The sequence below is a fragment of the Acanthochromis polyacanthus genome, chromosome 23 (assembly GCF_021347895.1).
Source record: "Acanthochromis polyacanthus isolate Apoly-LR-REF ecotype Palm Island chromosome 23, KAUST_Apoly_ChrSc, whole genome shotgun sequence".
Lineage (NCBI taxonomy): Eukaryota > Metazoa > Chordata > Actinopteri > Pomacentridae > Acanthochromis > Acanthochromis polyacanthus.
In genome coordinates, this window is record NC_067135.1 from 19,678,234 (window position 1) to 19,693,217 (window position 14,984).

A 14,984-nucleotide genomic window follows, 5' to 3' on the forward strand; every position below is an offset into this window, starting at 1 on the left:
AATAAGAGACCTGTAATTGTAACTGTGATGATAATCTATGTGTTGCTCAGCATCTTGCTTCAACAATTAATTGAAATTGTTTCCTACACATAGTTTTATAACTGCTATAGTCTGTCAACTAGAAATATTCTAGATGCCTTGTGAATTGGTTCATGCATATTTCACCCACTTAGGAAACTTGGGGATTTTCATAATAATACATTTCTGTTCTTCGGTTTGAGCAATATTTGGCCACGCATTTCGTGCTTTTAGAGACTAGGGCGATGGTATGTGGTTAATTCATTGCAAAAATATTAACATCTGCTTTCAATCACTAAATTAAGGTAAACTCAGGCTCCAGCATGACCAATGCTTGACACTTCCACCTTAAAACTGTGAACTCTGGATCATGGCCAAGACAGGGAAGAGTGAGAGGAACATAATCCAAAACATTCCACCTGAAAGAAATCTTAAACAGAGCAGTTTCAGCTCATTCCTTCTCTCACACCATCTGTCTGCTCAGCATGTGTTTCCACTCAGCTCTATCCTTTGCCTCCCTTTTACTTTGCCTCCTCAACCTTTTTTTTTTTTTATTATATACCCTTTTTTCTTTGTGGATACTTGTGCATATTATTATGCATATAGTGGTATAGTGATATTTTAGGCTTCAAATGCTGCACACCACATTGGATTATGTGTTGTACAGCTACTTTGCCTTATATATGTGTAGTTTAGCATGGCTCTATCCTGCTCACCATTGCTGTGTCAGAGAGGTACTCCCCTGTAAAGAGTCCAACACAATCCCAGCTATCTACAGCATTTGTAGGTTTTTGTTTTATTACCCTAGGTCTAAAGCTGTTGATCGAAAATGTGCAAGTTGATAGCAGAACAAATCAATCAAATGCTAAATGTCCATATGTGTCAACAAGGACCTGTCTTGTCCTGCACCTTGTCTTCCTGAGCAAGCTGCATTCACCAGCTCCAACTGTACACGTGATACTGCTTCTCAGTCTAGATTTTTAATTACCATAACGAGTGCAACTTACACACAGTCCTCAAAGAACAAAACAGGTTCAATGGATTTGACATTGAAAATAAGTGAGTGTAAATGACTGTTTCTGTGTTTGTAATGGGCGCCCAATTATCCTTTAAGAAACATCGTTATTTGAAACTTAACCTGGCTCAATTTGTGTGTTTCTCACTTTCCCCCATGCACCACCCCTACCCAGACGACACTGCCTGTGCTGTTTCTGGGCCATAGTGCAGACCTGAGGCCCGGGGAGTTTGTGGTGGCGATTGGCAGTCCTTTTGCCCTCCAGAACACTGTCACTACTGGTATCGTCAGCACTGCTCAGAGAGATGGAAAGGAGCTGGGTCTCAGGGACTCAGACATGGATTATATCCAGACAGACGCTATTATCAATGTAAGAATATAGCAAAACACGTGTACTCTGGCAAAATTATTGCTAAGCAAACTTTTTTTTCTGCACAACTGGAGGTGGCTCTATTTTTCTACCTGTAAAAATGTCATATTGTAAGGTGTTTCTGCAATGTATACAATACAGTTATGGCTCTGATGTTTTTATTCACAGTATGGGAATTCAGGAGGACCTCTTGTCAATTTGGTAAGCTTTTAGTTTTATATCTAGAGACTCTCATGACTGCTGTAAAGTATGTTTCTCTCTTTTGGGTCTCGGTAAAATCAACAAAATGAATTGAAGGGGTTAGAAGCACAGTGGTTGAGCCCACAAAAGCATCGGAGTTCTATGTAATTTCTGTAATATTTTACGGTCTAGATTTGAGTGGTAAAGTGATCTAACCCTCAACCCAAATATAGCGTTAGAGTGGTGCTTTGAATGTTAGACTATTCTTGAAAACATGAAACTCAAAAACTACAGAAAGTCGGTTAAATCAGTCTGCTTCCAAACCCTTCAGCTGCACAATGACTGCATTTGTATTCCACAGTCCTTCAGCTCCTGTTCGTGATGTCAGCTGGCAAAAAAATAGTTCTGCTGTTGTCACTGTTTTTTTGCTCGAGGAAGAAAATCTCAATCATCAAAAATCTAAATGTCAACGGTAGTTTTTGATGTTGTTTTGTTGTGTGTCTGTGTCTGAGGATGGGGAGGTGATTGGCATCAACACACTGAAGGTTGCAGCAGGAATCTCATTTGCCATTCCCTCAGACAGGATCACTCGCTTCCTCAACGATTCGCTCGACAAGCACAACAAAGGTGAGGACGACAGTGATGTCACCAGGTTAGCAGTAAGCAAGGGACTGAGTGTGAATAAATGGTAACTACCTGGGGTTTCTTTCAGATGTGAGATCAATAAAGAAGCGTTTCATTGGAATCAGGATGTTGACCATCACACCAGCGTAAGTGCAAATGTTTTAACTGATGAAACACTGCTGATGGAAAACATGACAAATAGAAAAAAACGAAAACAGTATTATTTATATTTAATATTGTCACTTATAGCAAATACTATACAGCTAGGCTGTTTTTACAGAGATAACCCTCCAGTAAGAGATTCGCCTCTGCAAAAGGAGTCCCACAAGAGCATGTTTTGGGTGTTCTTTTATTTGTATTAACTCACATCATGTTAGTGCACAGTCATGTAGACTTTGTATGTCACTAAAATATTTTCTCACTCCAAGTACAAATTAGATGCTTGCTTTTCTAATCTATATACTGCAAGTCCTGTCCAGTGCAAAGCAACCTTTTTGTGAGTCACTGTGAGACAAACTGACTTCTGCGGACTTATCAGTCAGAAATGATGATTGATTCAATTGTGGGGTGTTTCTGAGTCCCATCAATTCATGCCACCCGCTACATATCTAGGTCACGTGATTTGGTATCCATGCATAATGTACACATGCATAACATATGTTTGTGCTCAGCACAAGGTCATATTTCATTAAAGATTTCATCTGTCAGAAATGATACGACTGAGCAGTCTTGGCGGAGTACTGTGCTCTCTGATTGCTTTTCTTGCTTTATTCATGTCTTTGTGTTGGAAAACGCAACTTTATCAAATGTATTAAATGAATTTAGTTAGATAAAGGATTTTTGAAACGTGTGTGTGTGTGTGTGTGTGTGTGTTTCAGGTTAATTGAAGAGCTAAAACAACAAAACCCAGACTTCCCCAATGTTACTACTGGGATTTATGTCCATGAGGTTGTTCCTCACTCTCCTGCACAGAAGTAGGTTTAATTTATTTATGTGTTTTATTTGTTTTATTTTGAATTCATTTTTCAAACAAAAACAGTACTCATATCTGAATAAGAGTGAATACTACACTGCTTGGCCAAAAAATAAGTCGCACAATCTCATATTTTGTTGGACTGTCTTTATCTTTCATGCTCCTGCTATCAGGGACAAAAACCTCCCGTGATGGAAAGACCTAGTCATTCAGTATATTCAGGTAGTCAGCTGACCTGCCCAACAACCTGACCAACCCTTGACCTCAAAGATGATGGTGCACCACTATCCTTCCAGTTTTTAATAATGTGTTGAAAGGTTCTTAACCTGATTTTAGTAGTTTCAGGCAACTCCTTAGTTGTTTTCTTTCTTTGATGCAGGCCAATAGTTTGACCCTTCTGACACAGATTAACATCTGTCGTTCAGTATAGCCTTCTTTAACCCTTGCCTCAGGTTAAATCAGGACCAGCTCTCCGTTTAAAGGGTCAGATTCTATCTGCCTATTAGTATTCCACCTAACAGGTTTCAGCAGAATAATTAAGCTGGTGTCGAGGAATACTCGCCTAGGTCCTAACTGTCTTCTTCCAAACGTCTTACCCCTCTTACTCCAATAAATACTCTCTTACTAAGCAGCCCTCCTAAGTAGTAGAATTGATTTATTGACCACGTTTGTTAACGACAGCTTTCCTCTTAAAACTGTGGCACTTGTTGATATTCCTAGGTTCGTTTTAGAGGTTTGGATAACTAACCCCAGGGGTAATGTTTAAATAACTAGTTGGATTAAAGTAACCTTTAAGAACCATTAGATTTAATGCACACAATCAACTTAACTTTTTACCACTATGCAGAATAGGTGAATCATAATCATTTCATTAGACTTCTCTTTAAATGCAATATAGCGTTTTATTAAGCAATTATTAGCAGGGGCACAGCATTAATTCATGATTAAACAATTTAATTATTTCTGATTATTTCTAACTTAACTAAATTAAACTAAGCTGAGCGTACCTAAGAATCTTCTCTAATTAGTAAATTTAGGAGAGAGAGCGGACAGCCAGGCCTTAGCTGCCACGCCCGGTCTTCACCTGCATCTAGTTGAACTCCTCCGTGGACCAGCAGACTCGGTATGAAGTCTTCTTTGTGGGCAGAGGGTGTTCTTCATAGGCAGGGGGAGTGGAGAGGTCCCGATAGCCAATCGTTGGTCTGGCAGTTATCTTTAGTAGCAGCTGGAACACAAGTGCGGGCGTCTCAGCTGTCTTCTCAGTCGGATGGTGGTGGTGGAAAGCCCCCGTCTCATCAGGCTGTGGTGGGTCACTGGGTCCTCCAGCCCCTGGAGTGGAGCAGCCCTCTGCTGCTGCCTCCTGTGCCTCTCTGGATGCCATGGGTGCTTGCCTCTCTTCATCTCTTTGGACAACTGTAGACCTCTCAGGACTCTCCTTTCAGCAGAGTGTGGTCTTCGCTTGTTGAACAAAGTCAGAAAAAGACTTTGCCTCCAACGATGTTCTCAGCGATCTCTGGAGCCTAAGTCCCGCGTTGTCTTCACGTCTCTTGGGCAAAAGGGTCCGGTGTCGACTCTTCAGAACTTTGGCGATGCTCTCCGGCAGCTCCGGCGAGCAGCATCTCTCCCCTCCGGGGGAGAACTCCGAATTCAGTGTCTGTGTCTCTGGGTTTTATACCCTAGCTCGGCTTCAGCTCAGCACATACACATTTTCACACACAATTCTAACTAATAGGTACGCCCAGGTAATTAATTCATAGGTTTAAGACACAACCTTCTTCCTATCACGCATACATCATTCTTTCCATCTTTTCTGTTAACATATCCACTTGTTACACACACTTCAGTTGTCATGACAATGTAGGCCTGAGCCCATCCTGTCATCCTGTGGAAACTCCAAGTTCCTCATTTCTGAGGAGACTTCTGCTTTTCCCATCCTGTCTGCACACAGCTCAGAACAGCACAGATTACTTCCATTCAAAACTCACTTAGTTACACTGAATCACTTCTTTAAATCATTTTTCTTAGCATGATCAAATAACTTATTTTAAATCATTCTCTTCTATAGCAATCATCATTTCCAGAATATATATCAGCCTATTAAAATCATTCTTGCATCAAGCATAAGCATAATCATGTGGTTAACTTATATAGTTTCTCATTTTAACTTTTCATTGGTTTGCTTAAAGCTTTTATTTAGGTGGTGGTTGCTCCTGGGATCTCAAATAACTAGGCCCCACTTGACACCCTCTCCTTGAGATCACAGGTAGCTAACACCAGGTCATTTTAAAAGATACTCATCATCCTCTGGAGCAGACAGGTCAACCACGTCACCCAGCTGTGTCCATGCATCGTCTTCAGTGGTGACGGTCACTTCCCCAGCGATCTGCAACAGTTCAGATGTGTCCTCACAGCCGCCGATGACTTGCATCTCTGCATCATCTGACAGGATTCTGTTTTCAGCATCATCCAGTTTCTTCAGGGCTCTGCCTGCCCAGAGCCTCGTTGTATTTCTCTGCATAGTAACCACCCCTTTAACGTTGGCTACTCCGACGAAGGGTGGTAAGCCTTGTGTGCTCGTAGCCATGGTTTCTGGTTCCTGGTTTTCTTTAATCTGGAACTGGCTCTAGCTGCTCCACTTCTTGGATTCCTCTTCTTTCAAGCAAAACTGTATTGCTATCTAAAACTTCCTTTATTATGTCAGGCTTCTCATATTTAGCTCTTCTTAGCATGCCAACCACACTGTAGCTGTTAGCTTTCTTCACTGGTTTAGTAACCATATGGAATGACATAGAGTCCACCAGCACTAAAAGGTATTTCTCACCTCTTCTCCCTGCAACCCCCATTGGACCTGCTACGTCCATGCAGATAGAACCCCAGGGAATAGTGCTTCCGGATGGTGAGCCCGTCTACTCTTCGCCCTCGGCATCCTGCGTTGTATCGACCACATACTTCACAGGCCCTCGGCACTTGTCATATACGGCGCTCTGGAATCCAGAGTTGCAGCTTCTCCAGCTCCCTACGGGTAGGTAGTGTGCTCACATGGCCAAGCGTTTCATGTACGACCCGCACCACTTCTTCCACGTACTTCTCTGGGACAATTTTTCTTTTAGGGGTTTGGTCCCATTCCTCGATCCCGACAGCAATTCTTCTCTTCTGGACGAAACGATCTACCTCGTCGTTTTCCTATCAGTGAGCCCCCCAATCTCGTCTGGACTCTCTGGTGCTTCAATTACTCATTTCCTTAGTGACAGCTGCCATCCTCTACAGCCGCTTCTCTGCCTCTGCAGCCGGGGTGCCTGCAGCTGATGTGGCCAACTCTATTTTTGGCCTTACTTCCTCATCTGCGTCTGAGCTCTCACCCTGCGATGCAGCATGTCCTGTAACTCTCATTTCCTCATCTGTGTCTCTTGCAGACAGTTGCTCCATCCCTCTCCTACCAGTACAATCTGGATCTGGTACACCGGAGTGGAACCTGGGTGAAGCTCTGCGAAGCGGACTCTTACCACTTCACTGATCGTTGTTTACCCGGGCACTGGGGTTTTGGAAGATGAATCTTCTTCCTCTGATTCATCGGAGCCTCCGACTTTCGCGTCTTCTTGAACTGGCTCTTTTTCTTTGGCAGGGACGAGTACATCTTTCTCTGGCTGGCTCTCAGCCATCGTCTTTGTCGTCTCGAGTTGTCTGCTTCCTCAAAACCTCTCGTAGGACCGTTGAGCAGGGATGAGTGCAGACTCTGTCTGGCTGCTCCGCGGTGCCTCTTTCCTGGGGTGCGCTGGCCCAAGGTCACTGCGGCTTCTTCTAGCCTGCGGTTCTCACTGTACCTCCCGTCAGGCGTGATGATCCCGAGTCTCTCTGTCAGCTGATCACCCGTGCTGTGGATCCTCGGTCAGAAGGGCTCGTCCTTTTCCTTCCCCAATCTCCGCAGCTGTGGACCCTCGGTCAGAAGAGATTCGCCCTCTCTTCCCCAGTTTCCACTGGAAGGCTCTGGCGGTTGATTCTAGGTGTCGGTCTGGACCCTCAGAATCTTCTTTTGGGCGCTTCTCTCTTAGTCGTAGTCAAGCCCTGCCCAGGGACGCCATGTCGGTCAGTATCATCTGACAGGAGTCCCTTTTTAGCGTCTGTCTTAGTCGAGCCCACCCAGGGACGCCATGTCGTTCAGTATAGCCTTCTTTAACCCTTGCCTCAGGTTAAATCAGGACCAGCTCTCCGTTTAAAGGGTCAGATTCTATCTGCCTATTAGTATTCCACCTAACAGGTTTCAGCAGAATAATTAAGCTGGTGTCGAGGAATACTCGCCTAGGTCCTAACTGTCTTCTTCCAAACGTCTTACCCCTCTTACTCCAATAAATACTCTCTTACTAAGCAGCCCTCCTAAGTAGTAGAATTGATTTATTGACCACGTTTGTTAACGACAGCTTTCCTCTTAAAACTGTGGCACTTGTTGATATTCCTAGGTTCGTTTTAGAGGTTTGGATAACTAACCCCAGGGGTAATGTTTAAATAACTAGTTGGATTAAAGTAACCTTTAAGAACCATTAGATTTAATGCACACAATCAACTTAACTTTTTACCACTATGCAGAATAGGTGAATCATAATCATTTCATTAGACTTCTCTTTAAATGCAATATAGCGTTTTATTAAGCAATTATTAGCAGGGGCACAGCATTAATTCATGATTAAACAATTTAATTATTTCTGATTATTTCTAACTTAACTAAATTAAACTAAGCTGAGCGTACCTAAGAATCTTCTCTAATTAGTAAATTTAGGAGAGAGAGCGGACAGCCAGGCCTTAGCTGCCACGCCCGGTCTTCACCTGCATCTAGTTGAACTCCTCCGTGGACCAGCAGACTCGGTATGAAGTCTTCTTTGTGGGCAGAGGGTGTTCTTCATAGGCAGGGGGAGTGGAGAGGTCCCGATAGCCAATCGTTGGTCTGGCAGTTATCTTTAGTAGCAGCTGGAACACAAGTGCGGGCGTCTCAGCTGTCTTCTCAGTCGGATGGTGGTGGTGGAAAGCCCCCGTCTCATCAGGCTGTGGTGGGTCACTGGGTCCTCCAGCCCCTGGAGTGGAGCAGCCCTCTGCTGCTGCCTCCTGTGCCTCTCTGGATGCCATGGGTGCTTGCCTCTCTTCATCTCTTTGGACAACTGTAGACCTCTCAGGACTCTCCTTTCAGCAGAGTGTGGTCTTCGCTTGTTGAACAAAGTCAGAAAAAGACTTTGCCTCCAACGATGTTCTCAGCGATCTCTGGAGCCTAAGTCCCGCGTTGTCTTCACGTCTCTTGGGCAAAAGGGTCCGGTGTCGACTCTTCAGAACTTTGGCGATGCTCTCCGGCAGCTCCGGCGAGCAGCATCTCTCCCCTCCGGGGGAGAACTCCGAATTCAGTGTCTGTGTCTCTGGGTTTTATACCCTAGCTCGGCTTCAGCTCAGCACATACACATTTTCACACACAATTCTAACTAATAGGTACGCCCAGGTAATTAATTCATAGGTTTAAGACACAACCTTCTTCCTATCACGCATACATCATTCTTTCCATCTTTTCTGTTAACACATCCACTTGTTACACACACTTCAGTTGTCATGACAATGTAGGCCTGAGCCCATCCTGTCATCCTGTGGAAACTCCAAGTTCCTCATTTCTGAGGAGACTTCTGCTTTTCCCATCCTGTCTGCACACAGCTCAGAACAGCACAGATTACTTCCATTCAAAACTCACTTAGTTACACTGAATCACTTCTTTAAATCATTTTTCTTAGCATGATCAAATAACTTATTTTAAATCATTCTCTTCTATAGCAATCATCATTTCCAGAATATATATCAGCCTATTAAAATCATTCTTGCATCAAGCATAAGCATAATCATGTGGTTAACTTATATAGTTTCTCATTTTAACTTTTCATTGGTTTGCTTAAAGCTTTTATTTAGGTGGTGGTTGCTCCTGGGATCTCAAATAACTAGGCCCCACTTGACACATCCTTTCCGTGACCACAGGATATATCTTCCAACATGGTTGTTTAAGAAATGAGAAGCTAGTCACTGCATCAGCTAGGGTTAAATAACTTGTTGCCAGCTGAAATGTATTCATCACTGCAGTAATTATTCGGTGGAAGACTTTTTCCTATTTGTTTCGTCAAATCCAGGTGGTGGCTGTTTTTTGGCCAGGCAGTGCATATGTACAACAACCCTGTTATTTCTCTCCCTCTCTCTCTCTCTCTCTAGAGGTGGTATCAAAGATGGAGACATTATTGTGAAACTGAATGGCAGACCGTTGATGACCACAGCTGACCTGCAAGGAGCACTGCAGGAGGAGACAGCCCTGCTGCTGGAAGTCAGGAGGGACAATGATGACCTGCTCTTTAATATCGAACCTGATGTTATTATGCAGTAGACACTGAAAGCACAGCTCTCATGCAGAGTTAGAACAACATCTCAGGCCATACTTTTTTTTTGAAAGAACCTGGCAGAAACTCTGCAACAGCGAAGCAGTCTTGACAGTTGGTGCATTCATCTTCTGATACTAACTTCTAATACCTGGCTGTTAACTTGATTGTGTCAAAGTGAAAGGAGACCACAACTGACATGGTGCAAGGAATTCAAGGATTTACAGCCGTGCCTCAACCCTGCTCAAACCAACTCAACATTGGAGCAGGTGCACAAACCTTACACCCTACTGAACTGCGTAAATCCAAACCCCTTCAATGTATATTAAATACTTGATTTTTTTCACTTTGATTATATATTTTTCAACAAGTAGACACATTTATTGTAGGTATTTCCTAATATTTTGAGCAGTAATGCCTGCTAGACAGCATCCAGTGGTGTACATCCTGAAAATTATGAGACAGAAGCAAAGTTGACAAGAGCACAATTCATGCTTTAACATTACATTAAAAAACAAAGCCGATGATGATGTACTGACAGTTGAATTTAATAATTTGCTGTTAAGCAAACATTCATAAAATACTTTCCTTGAATCAACAGCCTGCCAGGGCCCCAGCCTTCACCTCCTACACAACTGCAATGCACATGACTCTTAGATTAACCCTGCTGGCCTCACAAGGCAGCATCCACATGTCCACCCTTTGATCTGAGCCTTAGTCCAAATTATCATTCTCTATCATGCCACTAGCTGTCAATCCGTCCTTCAAGGCTTGGCATAAGCGCTTTTTGTTGAAAATGGTGTTCAAAATACAGTAGTCACATAGCACAGTCTACATTCAAAACCTCATTTTGGTCTTGTGCTTTGGGTAGTGAGTATAAGCAGCCAACATTAGCTTCCTTCATAAAACTACATTCAGCCTCACAGACAGGGTGAAGATTTCAGAGATCCAGAATCCTGCATCCTGAATGCATCACTAAATGCAACATCATACAAAAATGCTAATGTCAAATATTTTTTACAGGAAAGGAACATTTTCTTGGTTTAGTTGATGATTTGTCAAAGGTCTAATGCACAGACAGCATGTCACAATCTATTCTTATAAACTGAGTTCGCAGTTGGTGTTCACACTTTAGTGGCTATTCAGAAGGCTTCCAGCAAAGTGCTCGTGAGATCATCAAGCAGCATCTGAAACTGCTTTTCTAAACACCTTTTCAATGTTTGATTCTGGTTTTAACATTGCCCTACAATTTTTTGCAACTTTCTGAATCTGACAAGCATGTCCAGTTGATATAGGGATTGACAAGGTTTGGACTTAACTCTTTAATTTTCATTATTTAAAAAATTTTGCCTGGAAAATCCAGACTGACTTTATGTATGTATTAATATAAATATAAATAAAGGCAGTCTGGCATTGTGATGATAGGAGACGATTTCAAAAAGGAGGGGCTAACGGATGCAGCTTGAATGAGAAAGAACCAATCAGCGTAACACGGATGTGACGCACAAACAAATCGACCTTGAAGTCCATGTAGTCCAAACAACAATGGCATGCAGCCGAGAAAGCGTCGCGGTGAATGATTACTGCCATTTTTGTCACAAAAATCTGCAAATACATGGGGTACTCTCAAGTACACTTATTTTTGAAAAGGCTATGCAACAAAAGACTCCTTCCGAACGATTAGCGGTGTTAGGAATAACTTTGTTAATGTTTGTGTTTGGTTACGGGAGGTGCGCAGGTGTTTTATGGGTAATCCAGGCGCTGAAGATGGCGCAGCATTAACTCCCGCCCCCCGTGCTATGATTGGTCATACCAAACTTTCCCGGGAGGGAAACGCGATTCAATTCGCCCAAAGCCAAACTGATTCTCCTGTATCTCCTAACATGGAGATAGGAGATTACATGGAGATTCAGTTTGGATTTTCCAAGCTATAAACTACTTCTATACACAGGTACAGCTGACAGCAACATTGTAAGTGCCTTCAAGGAGGTTTTGTCTGGAATAATGGGCTGTTACCAAAATGTATATGATTTGTGAAATCCTGTCCTTGTCCATGTTCTCACTAGTTTCTCTGGCAGCACTATTTTTCACCATTGTTCATTTGACGCTGCTTACACTGGCAGTAAGCAACAGGTATTAACATTTTTTTATTGGACATGTTTAGACAACAACATTGTCACAGCACAGGCAGCACTAGAAAAAATGATGTGTTGTTATGTCTAATCCCATCTATCCCAGTGGCTAAGGCAGAAGAACACAGGATGCAAACCTAACTGAATCCCAGTGAGACTGAATTGTTCCATGCAGTCAGTTGATATGTCTCATGCATTACTGACTCACTCCCTGCTTGGAAGGAGTCGGGACTAGCTTTCTCTTCACATTGCCGATCAAACGCTGAGATCTGTATTGAGTTCGGTTAATTTACATGAACAAATACTTGCAGATTGAAACTAGACCAAAATACTTAAGGCATGATGACTATACATGAGTATTCAGCACAGTTTTGACTAAAAGGGGCCCTCAGTGTCTCCCATAAACTCAGCTCTTCATTTCTGCTTCTACATTTGGCGCAGAACATTATGCAGAAACATGAATTTGTGACTATTCGATGATGACTTTGCTGTGAAATGTCTCATCTGGACAGAAGGTGAAGGTTAACCGTTTAGCCTTTTTGTGGGTTGATTCTTTCTCGATGCATTAAATGGGACGTGGCCTCTGAACCAAATGCTGACCCTGACCTGAGTACATTTCACACTATGCAGTCAGAATGTTAGACCTCACAATATAAAAGCCTCAAATATTTTATTTGTGTTAAATGTACTGTGCAAAGGTGTATCTGGTTTTGATAGCTGATTTGTTGAAATCCATTCACAAGGTACACAGAGAGCATGATACAGTATAATGAACCTTTCTGAGTAAGCTCACCGGCAGCCATATTTAAGGTCCTTCCCATTGTTGCCAAAAATAGTTTTAAAACCCAACTGATTTCCAATATAAGCATTGCATCCATCTTGATTCCTCTAAGTCCTCTTCTTAAATTTCTGATATCTGGCCATTTTGCCATTAGTGTTTCAGCTTGGGGCTGCACAGTGGAGTAGTGGTTAGCACATTTGCCTTGCAGCAAGAAGATTCCTGGTTCAAGTCCCGGCCTGAGCCTGGGATCCTTCTGCATGGAGTTTGCATGTTCTCCCTGTGCATGCGTGGGTTTTCTCCGGGTACGCCGGCTTCCTCCCACAGTCCAAAAATATGCAGAGGTTAATTGGTTACTGTAAATTGCCCGTAGGTGTGAGTGTGATTGTTTATCTGTATTGTAGCCCTACGACAGACTGGCGACCTGTCCAGGGTGTCCCCTGCCTTCGCCCGAATCAGCTGAGATAGGTTCCAGCACCCCCCGCGACCCTAGTGAGGATAAAGCGGTGTATAGAGAATGGATGGATGGATGTTTCAGCTTGTTAATCTTAATATCCACTGACACAAAAGCAGAACTGATTGATTTTTAGCCACTTGGAGGCAGAAGAATAAACTGTAAACAACGTTCACATATTACCACCAAAATAAAAAAATTAATATGGCAAATGTGTTTATAAAAAGTTGTCTATTTACACATCTAGTAGTCATGACCCATGTACTGAAAACTGCAACTGGCTCATTTTCTAGCTGGCCTCCATGATTCCACCAGCTGAAAAACAGTGATTTAGCTTCACAGCCTCAACAATAGACACAGTGGGGAAACGACCACAGAATGATCAGCTTTTTATGTCATAAAGTGATGGTTTGCATCAAATTGTATTTAAAATTGAAAGTAAGGTGACAACTACCATTCAAAAGTTTGGGATCACCCAGACAATTTCATGGTTTCCATGAAAACTCACACTTTTATTCATGTGCTAGCATAATTGCACAAAGGTTTGCTAATCATCAGTTAGCCTTTCAACATCATTAGCTAACACAATGTAGCATTAGAACACAGGAGTGATGGTTGTTGGAAATGTTCCTCTGTACCCCTATGGAGATATTCCAATAAAAATCAGCCATTTCCAGCTAGAATAATCATTTACCGCATTAACAATTTCTAGAATGTATTTCTAATTCATTTAATGTAATCTTAATTAAAAAAAAACTGCTTTTCTTTTAAAAATAAGAACATTTCTAAGTGAGCCCAAACTTGAACAGTGGTGTATGTGTAAAAAAAAAGTTACACATTTGATGAGCCTGTTTTTATAAGCAGTACAATAAACTTCCAGTGTAAATGAATCTAGTGTTAATGTCAAAGTCTTTGTTCAGCATCGCTAGCTTATCTTTGGTTTATGGATGGCATACGTTTTTAATGCTGTAAGTTGCAATTCCATTAAAAATGTGAACAGAATATGTGTTGACAAACTCTGCTGGTATGAAGAACACTAAATGTGAGTGTTTTTTTCTGTAGTTTCATCACTGCTGCTGCTCTGGTTTGTCATTGTTTGTGCTTTTAGTATGAAGAGACTTCATCAGAACCAAATGTTTACATCTATGCTGACACCAAAGCAACATTCTGCATCAGTCTTTGGAGGTACCTTTTCCCACCAAATAAAAACATTAAAACTTTAACTTTGTTTTATTACTTGTGCAATGTCTTTACGCAGAATTACATTCTCGTATAGAAGTCTGTCCACACCTTCTCACCTTCAAATCTAGGTCAATGACTCACAGGAAATTTTGGGCAGAAGCATTTAGGAGTTATTTTACAGTGCAGTAGTACAATACCCAACTGTGTGGAAACAAGCCTGCTCTCGCCTCATAGCCAGTCATAAACATTCCTGAGGGGAAACAGGTCTTACATGCAGGAATGCAATGAAAAAACACAAAGGAAACTCTTTTTGGGGTTCAGTGATAAAACCACTGCAGACAGACATTAATCGTTTTCACCCATAATCACTCTTTCCTTCCCAGCTCTTGACAGGTCTTGAGTTTATTTTTAAACCAGTGGGTAGACTTTCATGGGGGTTTCAGAAATCTTTAGAAATACTGAGGTCAACTCCAGTCACTGTGTCCAAAGCCAAATACTTTGGTGTTCCCAAGTGCCCAGAGTCTTCAACTTTTTGACTCTTAATTTAGCCTTAAACTATTCACTGCGTGTACCCGGTCTTACTTCAATGAAAGAGCAATAAGATTTGACTAAAACTTCATATTCAGAGAAAATAGTTTGATGATCTCAGTGTTTTAAAGGAAATTATAGCTCTGCTCTTGTACAAGTCTTAGTGATGCTTTAAGGAACAGCTCGATGGACTGCTTAAAGATCTTTTTTTCAGATATCAGACAGATTGTATTTACTTGCACGGTAGGCTTCTCGTTTCCCCCCCAAAAAAAAATCCTTTTGCATTAACATAAATTTCTACTATAAATATATGAGTCCTAAGATGTGAGCATGTGTTTATAATA

At 42.0% G+C, this 14,984-nt stretch overlaps 1 protein-coding gene across 1 annotated transcript in view; it reads left to right on the forward strand.

Annotated features, from left to right (window-relative positions):
• The window catches only part of htra3b (HtrA serine peptidase 3b), a 40,399-nt gene extending 26,246 nt beyond the window's left edge, over positions 1-14,153 (forward strand). The window contains exons 5-10 of the mRNA XM_051943608.1: positions 1,209-1,403; positions 1,572-1,604; positions 2,096-2,210; positions 2,296-2,353; positions 3,086-3,181; positions 9,406-14,153. Coding sequence (XP_051799568.1) covers positions 1,209-1,403; positions 1,572-1,604; positions 2,096-2,210; positions 2,296-2,353; positions 3,086-3,181; positions 9,406-9,574 — 666 coding nt within the window. The 3' untranslated portion in view covers positions 9,575-14,153. The remainder of the gene's footprint in view (positions 1-1,208; positions 1,404-1,571; positions 1,605-2,095; positions 2,211-2,295; positions 2,354-3,085; positions 3,182-9,405) is intronic.
• The last annotated feature ends 831 nt before the right edge of the window (positions 14,154-14,984 follow it).